Here is a 9,627-nt window from a genome sequence, read left to right as displayed (position 1 = left end):
TAGAAAGTGTGTCGCTAAAGTGGCGCGCCCTGGTGGCTGAGAATTAAAGAATTCAAACAAACCTGCATTATGAACCCACTACACTTGCTTATTTTTTATTGTGCCGCAAGGGGCAGCTGATAATAGGAATAAATGACACAACTCCACAAAAATACATATAAATGTATATATTACTTGTTGTTTATTGTTTACATAAATACTTGGAGCATTTTTAGGAACAACTAGACAAGCCGTGCATTTTCTAACAGCCTTCAAGAAACCAATAAACAGCTACCATCTTCGCAGATTATTGACGATTTATGAAAACAGATAAGGAAAAAGGTAATCTGAAAATATGAAAATATCATTATTAATTTTGAACAGAGGTTTCTGTTTAAATATTAATCTGTAATTCTACATAATACAGAGGTATTAAGTACCGGTTTCAGCGGTGAGCAACCCGATGCTAAGAACTAGCTCTAATGAGAAAAATATCCTGTTTTCCATTTATTTGTTTCTTGATGAAAATGCCACCTGAATAATAAGCTAAGTGATTTTAACTTACCCAACAAAATATTCACAAATTAGGTATTGGAGAACATGGGGAAACATATCATACAATCCAGTATGTGCAGGAAGCATGAGGCACGAAACCATACAACTTATCACAGAGTATATCGTCAGAAATGAATAAAATCGGCATAGGCTTTTTCTTTGGATGATAGCGAGTAATCAACATCGACAGACGTCTTGTCCATGACAAACCCATAAACAACAATGGTGAAGATTTATCTGACATTTGACTTGCGTTATTGAATTCATCCACAGAATATTTTCCTACAGTGAGTTATTTCATGATTTAATCTGTAGCTTTTTATAATCTGTAGCGCCTCTGGCGACTATGAAATCAGTCGTTCTCGGTTAGGTTTTTAAGTGAGAGTGCCCAGGGCATGGTTTAAACAGGCACTACTAGCTAATAGCCACTGCGCATGACTTTCCCTTATTTTTTCAACTATAGTCAAGTACTACTATAAGTTAGTCGGAGAATTTTAGAATTAGTTGGGTTTGCCTCGGATTCATGGCAACCCAAAATTTCTCTCGGATTTCACAAAGCAACTATTCTTGGAAGATTGCGGGTGGTGACCATTAAGACGAGATTTATGACACTTCGGTATAGAACGAACTTCTTAAACCGTCTGCGATAAATTCATTATAGGAACACAAGTATGACGTCTAAGGGTCGGCACTTAACGGTAAGAGTGATACAACCAGGAACTTTAATTGGTTGGCGTGAAATTAGTCGGCCCATTGCGAGAATGTGAAATCCCTTTCTTTTCACCTGATCTTTTCAAAAGGTTTCGCACTTATATTATATTCCCCTTCGTATTCCCAAATTTTATTTTCAGGGTGGACATATACAAAAAGGTGAATAGACAGTGGGTAGAATTCTTTTGAGAATGCAGATTTTTAAGAAATGAAATATAAAGTGTCTAGTTAACAGCCCTTGGCCAATAACCATCAAAATAACTCAGCTTCTCTTGCTTCTTCGCTCCTTAGTGTATTTTCCTGATAGATTAATTTAAGTAACGCAGACTGAAATGTGATCCACTTGTTATCGAAGATGCCACTGTCGTCCAATTGAATATGGGCAAACAGGTTAACCTGTCCTTTTGAAAAGGACAACCTGTCAGTGACAGATATACAGGGTAATTGTTCTATTGAGATATTCCAGGAAGATTTGTACTACCTGCCAAGGGTAGAATCTGAGGGTGGGGGTAGTTTTAAACCAATATAAAAGAGGATCATTGGAGGTTGCTATTAGAGCAGAGCCCGCAGAAATAAAGCTCCAAACAATTCGTGTGCCTTCGTGCTAGTGTCTGTTTCAATTATTAATCAGGTGAGTGCGTGTTTCACAGGGTAACTTTTTGACTGTAGTTGAATATTAATTTTCTGCAATATTCGTATATTGACTTGTACTCTTATCAAAATACAGTGGCGTGCCATTTTTCTCTGGAACAAATTCGGTGGCGTGCAGGTACTCACTCTAGTGGCAAAAGTTAAATTTTAACACTCTGTAAATCGGTAACAAATCATTTATATTATTATAACAAGTATAAACTAACGCCCACAATACCAATAAATTGATGGAAAACCGAGCAGTTCGGTGCAACAACGTGTTTTTATTCAAAGGAACATTATCAACCTATTAATTAACTGTTTATACAAAAATTAACGAACGAATGGAAATACGGTTTTTTATACAGGGTGATTCAAAATTGGCGTCATTCCTCTGGGGGTGTTGTCTGGCGGTGTTATAGGAGTACAGAAAAACTAGTAAAAGAAATTAATTGTTTTGTAATTTGGAACCATAAAACTCGCCTGGATCAGTAAGTTTGACATAACTAGGGTCTCATTTGGGGACAAAACAGACGGTTCTTTTATATCAAAATTTGATGACGTTTGGGTTCGAGAGTCATCTTTTTTGGGGCGTGAAGCCGAAAGGTTATTATATTTATTATACAGGGTGATTCAAAATTGGCGTCATTCCTTTTAAGGGGTGATGGAGGCTCACTTGGGGAGTCCGAGAAAAATATGGAAAATTTTTTTTTCCAAAATTTCTCAAAGATATTAACAGTTGAAGATCGAATTTCAACTTTGCTATTAAGCATTAAATTGTTCCATGTTTAATTGGTAGCATATTGGAGTACTTAAGCATTCAAAAAGAAAAATTACGATCTTTTTGTCAAATTACGAAAATTTTCGATATTGAAAAAGTTCTCTTCTACAATTTTTTGATGAAAAGGCACAGCGGCAATGATGTTTTTTGCCATTAACAGATAGTTACAGGTGGATAGCTCTTGTCAATAATAACAATAATTTGTCAAACTGTGACGATAAGCATGCACTAGCTTGTTTAAAGTTAACCATTCAAATGTTTGGTGTTGTATGGATTATTTATGTAAACACCAAACCCCGCAGAATTCGAGGTTATGAGAACGGGTTGACATTTTGAAATAGGTTCCGTCATTCAACGATTCCTGTTGAATTTACCGTTTATCCTTGTCTATCTTATTGTCACTCTCTATTTACCCATGGTTACCGGAATTTTAAATAATTACGAATCAACAGGTATTTGCGCAATGTTAATTAGGCAGATTACCTTAAAACACATTGCTGCCGTATTTCCGATATAGTTTTTCGCAAATTTCTCAGTTTTTAATAACAATTAATTTATTTTACTAGTTTTTCTGTACTCCTATAACACCGCCAGTCAACAGCCCCAGAGGAATGACGCCAATTTTGAATCACCCTGTATAATTATTTATATTGAAAGAAAAAATAAGATTAATTTGGAAAATAGTCGTTTTTGGGACGACAAGTCAAAAGGGTTATCATTATCTCTGCAGATGGTGTTGAGCCGTCTTATTTAGGGCGGCTTTTATCAATTCATGATAGCGTTCAGCCGTGGAAAAAAGATAAGTTTAATGAATTTGTTTGTCAAAAGTTGAAACTTGAATTATTAGGCTTGGGTTCAAAAGTCGTTTAGATAGAAAGATGCGTGCGTGAGAATTTAGTAATTAATTAATTAATCACGGTGTAAGCAAGCCATGTGATTAAGGTGTGGTACATAACAAAACAAATCTAACGGGCAATAGTCAATATGGGTCCAAATGGTGAAAGTACCATATGGTTCATATAACTAAAGCGAGAAAACTGGAAAGAACTTGTTCCCTGTTCATAAATCAAGTTGCTTTGATGCAATAAATACAACACTGCCCACATGTGGGAAACACTCTGAATTTTTGTAATTTCTTTTACTATTTTACCATCGGCGGATTTGAAAAGTGCCGACCGAAAAGTGAATTCAGGAACTCCTTTACGACCAACATTTTTTTATACAGGGTGTCCCGAAATTGTTGGCCCGCAGTAATGCTTTACGGTATGGTCTGGTGTGGCACGCGCACATGCCTGTACGCACGGTACGCGCAGCCAAAAATTGCGTACTGGTCAGCCATGTTGCCGAACTGCCACCAAAGTAGAAAATTTCAATGAAAACAAAAAAGTAATTCACTCAAGGTTGAAAACTTAGCAGAATTACGTCCATACAGGAAATAGACGAAACTGATAAGCTCATACATATGATTGTGCGCGTAATTTAGCCGGATGAGTGCAGCCAGCCGTTTGAAATATAAAAATAATTCTGTGTGCATGCAAAGAAAATAAAATAAAGTATTTTCAGCTTTGGTTTCTCTATGGATGTCTATGAATGCGTGTTAGTTCTTAATCGGTTAATGGAAATTATGATGAGAATCGGAAAAGTAGTGCAAATATATCATCTGGGTATTACTAATTACTATCTATTTTATATTAACTAGTTAATTATATTAAATGATTTGTGTACATGAAAAGGAAGGAAGTGGTAATGTTAAGAAAGTGCTAATATAGTACTGGCAACTACGCGAAAAATTTACGCCGACGCAAAGAGCTGAACCATCATGGCGACCGTTGTTTTGTTTTGGAAATTGGTGAATTTCAGAGGGTGAAAAGTCCTGGAAAACGGCGGTAGGTCCAAAAATGTATAGGAAAAATGTTGTTTGTTACGAGATTTTCTATAAGGTGAGCATAGTCTTAATCTTAGTACCAGATCGTATTGTAAAGGATTACCCTGAACACTTACTTCTTCAAGTGTGTGAACCATATATATTGGTAGATTAGATATTAACCAGATGCATTTTTTATCAGTAGGTTAAGCTAGGATTTCCTTTACATTTTTAAGGGTAGCTTTTAAGACGGCCAGTCAGCTGAAAACCACCAAAGAGTTTGGTGCATCAATTTGTTAACAGTCGACTTTGTTAATTTTAAATAAATATTTAAAAAAACAGTCTCGGCCATTGATCGTTAACTCGTGACAACTACGAATGTCTACTGAACGGGGCTCCGTGCGCTGTTGCCGTGTGGTAGTAATATTTGACGCCACTTCCGTCAATCATTTACCCATGTCTCCTATAGATGTGAATGAAAATTTATTGTATCTAATTAAGTTTTTTACTGTTTTGAAGGAAAAATGTGGGAATCAAATACGGATGTATTATTAACTTTAATAGAAAAAAAATATATATTACACAAGCATGCGTGTGCGATTGTTAAAATTATTCACATACATTTATTTGGAATTAAGTTCGCGATTTTAGGTGACAAGCGTTCAACATAATTTGGGCGTATTATGTTCAATAGTTAGTAAGCCGGGCATACATTATGGCGTAATTTCTACCAGGGTTGAAAAATTTAATTTACTCTAAATTATTAGTAGAAAGCATACAAAGAGTTCACTGAGATCTGAAGATTATCGAGAGTCAAGTGTTCACTAAACTCAAAATTCAAATCACTCTGTATATCCACTGACACAAGGGCGGATCCAAGGGGAGGGGTCATGGGGGTCATGACCCCCCCTTCAATTCGCTATCCAACGATGCCAAAACGAATTCTCTGGCAACTCAAAAAAAAACACGCAAATCTAAAACTTCTTGAATTCAAGCATTTTTTGAGAAAATTGCCAACATTTCCTTATCGATGGTTCACTTTTTAAAAAGGCCATTTATTTATCTCTAGAATGACGTACAAATGAGCGTTCTTGCACATTTAGCCGCCGAGAAATGAGCAAAAATGGCACGGAAAACATGGCATCTTGGCATCTTGCACCTAAATGTCTGATATTCAAATTTGGCTTTCTGAACCAAAACTACTCGAATTTACTCACTCACGTTGTTACGACTGAATCGACTTTTCAATTCTCTATCCAACGATGCCAAAACGAATTCTGTGGCTCGAATGGTTCTTGAGAAACTTCGAGAAAACGACGATCATTTTTCTAATGACAAAACAGAAGACTGTATTTTTTCTACATAACCCCCCCTGAATTTAAAGCTGGATCCGCCCCTGCACTGACACTATGAAGAACTAACTATGTTAGCGAACAAAAATGTCAGCACAGACTGCAACTTAGCAGCTGCGTTGCAAAATGAGATCGACCTCTGTTTTGCTGAAGACAGCTATATTAAAACGCAACTAAAACTTTATACTTACTGCATTGCCTACGTTCGCAATTGCTGTAATCAACAGCTTGGCGTTGCACCGGAAATATTCGCSRCAAGTCAGTTCACCCACCTGCATGCACACACAGGGTGGTTCAAACTGGCGGTACTCTCAGATTTKTTCGCATATCAAACCTCCCAATGGGAAACCAGCTAGATTTCAATAATTGACCTACTCAGACGGTTATAAGAAYTTAACCCCTGGATCAGTGTTTTTTAATTTTTTTATAGAGGGTGATTGAAAAATGGGGTTTTTTTCTCATCAAAAACGGAGATATTTGCAAAAAACTGGATCAGAAGGCCGACAACAATGTTTTTCAAAGTAATCTGCCTCATTAACATTGCGTTGCTTCTTAAATATCCAAAGCTCAAGTAACCATAGATAAACACAGAGTTTGAGGTTGAAGTTGAATGACATCGGGTAGGGTTGCGGATGGCAGATGTCAACAAACAGGTACCTCCTGTAAAGAGCTGAGCTCAAAGAAGCTTCAAACTGTCATAATTTGACAGATCAGATAATTGTTACTCTTGACAAAAGTAGTACCTGTAACTTCTTGATAATGACAAAAAAACATTGTTGCCGCCTTGAATTTGCATCAAAAAATTGTAGAAGAGGATTTTTTTGCTATCAAAATTTCTCATGGTTTGAAGTAAAAATTCTACTTTTAAGCTACCAATCCAGCATGGGACCAGCAGCAAAATGATACGTATATGTATTAACAAAGTTGAAGATCGATTTTTAACTGTTAATATCTTCTAGAGCTCCAAGGAGCAGTCGCTTCGTACACATATAAAATGCCAACTAAACTATTTTTGCGTCTGAAAACATATCGCTGCAGTGGAATGTTCAGAAAAACGTCCTGTCCATGCAAAAATAATAAATAGCTCGCATATCACGCGAATTCATTAGTATTCCGCAGTAAGAAGTGAATCTTAGTAGTGATATTCCGTGGATATCTACAGGTAATCTTTTCTCGTATGCAGGTACTAACTGGTGAAACGTCATTCAGGGTTTTCTTTCTGTACGAATCACAAGCTTGTGAGAATTTGGTTGTGAGTCATCTTTTTTTGATATTTTCGAAATTATTTCAACAGTTTTTCATCTGCAAAAAGCGATCGTTACAATTCACTGTCAAGTTTTTTTCACATTTTTCAATGATTTCTTGTTCCTAGGAACGCAACTCAAGTGCTAAACAAGTATCAAACAAACTTTCCAAACTTTCTGATGATTTCAAAGTAGCCAGGTTTATAGATTTTCTTCGTTTTGCCCTACTGAAAAGTGAGTCTGATGGTTTTAAAAGCAGGAAGTCTGCAAACATGAAAACTTTTCGGAAAAATGTTCTTGATATTGAATATGGTGTTGACACACACCACACACAAGGTTTGTGTGAATTCAGGTATACCACTTTTTTAAACCAAAAATGTTGGCAGCACCGCCGGCAAAGTGACAACGTTATCCTAACCTCGAAATATTTAGTTCCCACCCTCCGTTTTGTTGTGTTTTTGTTTACCAATTGTTACGACAGTTTGAAATAATTAAGAAGCAACAGGTATTTACGTAATGTTAATTAGCCAGCAACATTGTTGCCGTTTTTCTAATATAGTTTTTTGCAAATTTCTCAGTTTTTAATGACAATTAACTTTTTTAAATATGTTTTCTGTACTCCTAAAACACCGCCAGACAACACCTCCGGAGGAATGCCGCTAATTTTGAATCACCCTGTATAATATTTGATTGGGGAAACCTTCTTTAGTATGGGCACGGCGTTTATGTTATTACAGAGTTCGGTTTTTTTGCCGGTAGGTACCTACTTGGCGGATTGGAATATTTAGATTCGCGATTTACCAGAATGGCTGAAAATTCCGAAAATTAAAGTCAATTTTGATCTCTAACTTTAGAAGGAAAAATCAAAATCAGAAATGCAATTGCGAATGTTAGTGAGCGCAAAAGGGGTGATTGCAAACGGGCTTTTAAAATATGAACTTGACTTGACGACTTTAAGATATTTTGCATAGTAAGTAAATAAGTAAGTAATAAATCAGTCAAGTTGATCAGTTTGCAAGGTTGTCCAAGAACTGGTTGGTGCGTCGCAAAAATATGCAGATGCACTCATTAAATAAATCCCGATTGTGAGAAAATTGTAAGCCGTCTAGGTAACTTGAGAATAAATGCAACACTGATATTACTGACTAGTTTGTGCGCTTACTTTCATGATAAGCTTCTAATTTGGACTTCAGGCTAGTTTTCAAATTCATCGTATTATTTCGAAAAAACTGATAATGTTATTCGAATAACGAACGAATAAACGAATATTCGAAGACTCCAATACTCGAATAAACCAACATTAACAACCTCACAAGGTGCAAATATCTTTATATGCACTTTGTATACTTTTATAAAATAAATGATTCATATTCTACAAGCATTTGAACAAATACCCATGTATTTACAAGCAAATGGAAATAATCACATTTATTTTCCTGCAAATGAATATAAAATTACGTCTCTGTGTTCTGGTGATTCGCGTTATCAACTTTTGCGCGGTGTTACAATTAATGTGCCGACAAAGGCACTTTTTTATCCGTATACGAATACTCGAATATTAGAATACTCGATTATTCGAATAAACCACTAAACGAATATTTGAATTTCAGATTTTTTTAAATTCCGAGCCCTACTACAGACATAAAGAACAGGAGACATAATTACTTAAGGTTACTTGAAACGAAAGCATTATGAAAATCGAACAAAATACTACATTAATATGTTTTCAAAAGTGCTTCAAGAGTCGAAAGATTCTAATAGACTGTGACTAGACTAGAGCGGCTAGACATGTTAAAAAGCGCGAGAAAAAAACTAACAATGCAGAGAAATAAATGAAGCACGAGCATGAGCTAAAACACGATCGCGATTTCAAGTTTGCTGTTCCCACGCTTGGTTTATCAGAATTTTTTTGAAGATTTGAGGACAGTTTTCCTTAGATTAAGATGTTGACAAATAACGTCTGATAAAAGTTGATATAGCGATGAATAATTCCAGAAATGCCTATAAAGCGGTTGCTCAAACTCATGCAGCTCAGTCAAGAGTTGATGGCTCGCGGCATTCGGCGGCTTGAGCATTTTGCGCGGTTTGTTTTATTTTTGGTGAAACAAACTTTATCGTATTGTGTAAACCCCAGGAATCGATGAGTTTGTGACCACCAAGTTGTGTTTGCTGATGAACTTCTCGAAGAGCGCGGAGATGAAAGTTCAGTGCGACAAGAATATCGTCCCTATCAAACCTAGTTTTACTGTGTCCAAGGCACCTTTGAAACTTAACTGAAACATCTGTGTCTTCAGTAGAAGAAAAAATCTCATCCTAGGGACTACCCGTACAAAAAACGGACGTTGAAGAACAAATGCGACAAATTAAGAGTGTTATGTACCATGCCTTGATGACATGATTATTCCATTAATTCTGGGTTCTCACGTACGCATCTGATTACCTAAACAACATTCGAACCCGATCCTAATGGATGCAAATTCTTAATTGATTCCTTTGACCTAATAGCGTCTT

At 36.2% G+C, this 9,627-nt stretch overlaps 1 protein-coding gene and 1 long non-coding RNA gene across 4 annotated transcripts in view; one reads left to right on the top strand and one right to left on the bottom strand.

Annotated features, from left to right (window-relative positions):
- Positions 1-152: 152 nt before the first annotated feature.
- LOC125503357 lies at positions 153-861 on the bottom strand. Its single transcript, XR_007280767.1, has 2 exons — positions 545-861; positions 153-326 (listed from the first exon to the last, which is right to left on the bottom strand). It is a non-coding gene; the product is annotated as an uncharacterized LOC125503357 (long non-coding RNA).
- Positions 862-1,650: 789 nt separating this feature from the next.
- Positions 1,651-9,627, top strand: part of LOC109536707 — a 19,066-nt gene continuing 11,089 nt past the window's right edge. The window contains exon 1 of one of the 3 annotated variants that reach the window (XM_048663486.1): positions 1,651-1,876. Coding sequence is in view for 1 of the 3 variants with exons in the window: in XM_048663483.1 (XP_048519440.1) it covers positions 9,511-9,540 (30 nt within the window). In the remaining 2 variants the exon portion in view is untranslated. Of the gene's footprint in view, positions 1,877-6,973; positions 7,035-9,138; positions 9,541-9,627 lie in introns of those variants that run through there. The other 2 variants (XM_048663485.1, XM_048663483.1) reach the window with 2 other exon arrangements.

The sequence above is a fragment of the Dendroctonus ponderosae genome, unplaced genomic scaffold, assembly GCF_020466585.1.
Source record: "Dendroctonus ponderosae isolate FM_Combo_2020 unplaced genomic scaffold, Dpon_F_20191213v2 Dpon_F_20191213_2, whole genome shotgun sequence".
In the NCBI taxonomy this organism is placed as follows: Eukaryota; Metazoa; Arthropoda; class Insecta; order Coleoptera; family Curculionidae; genus Dendroctonus; species Dendroctonus ponderosae.
This window is presented reverse-complemented; position numbering and strand designations above follow the sequence as displayed.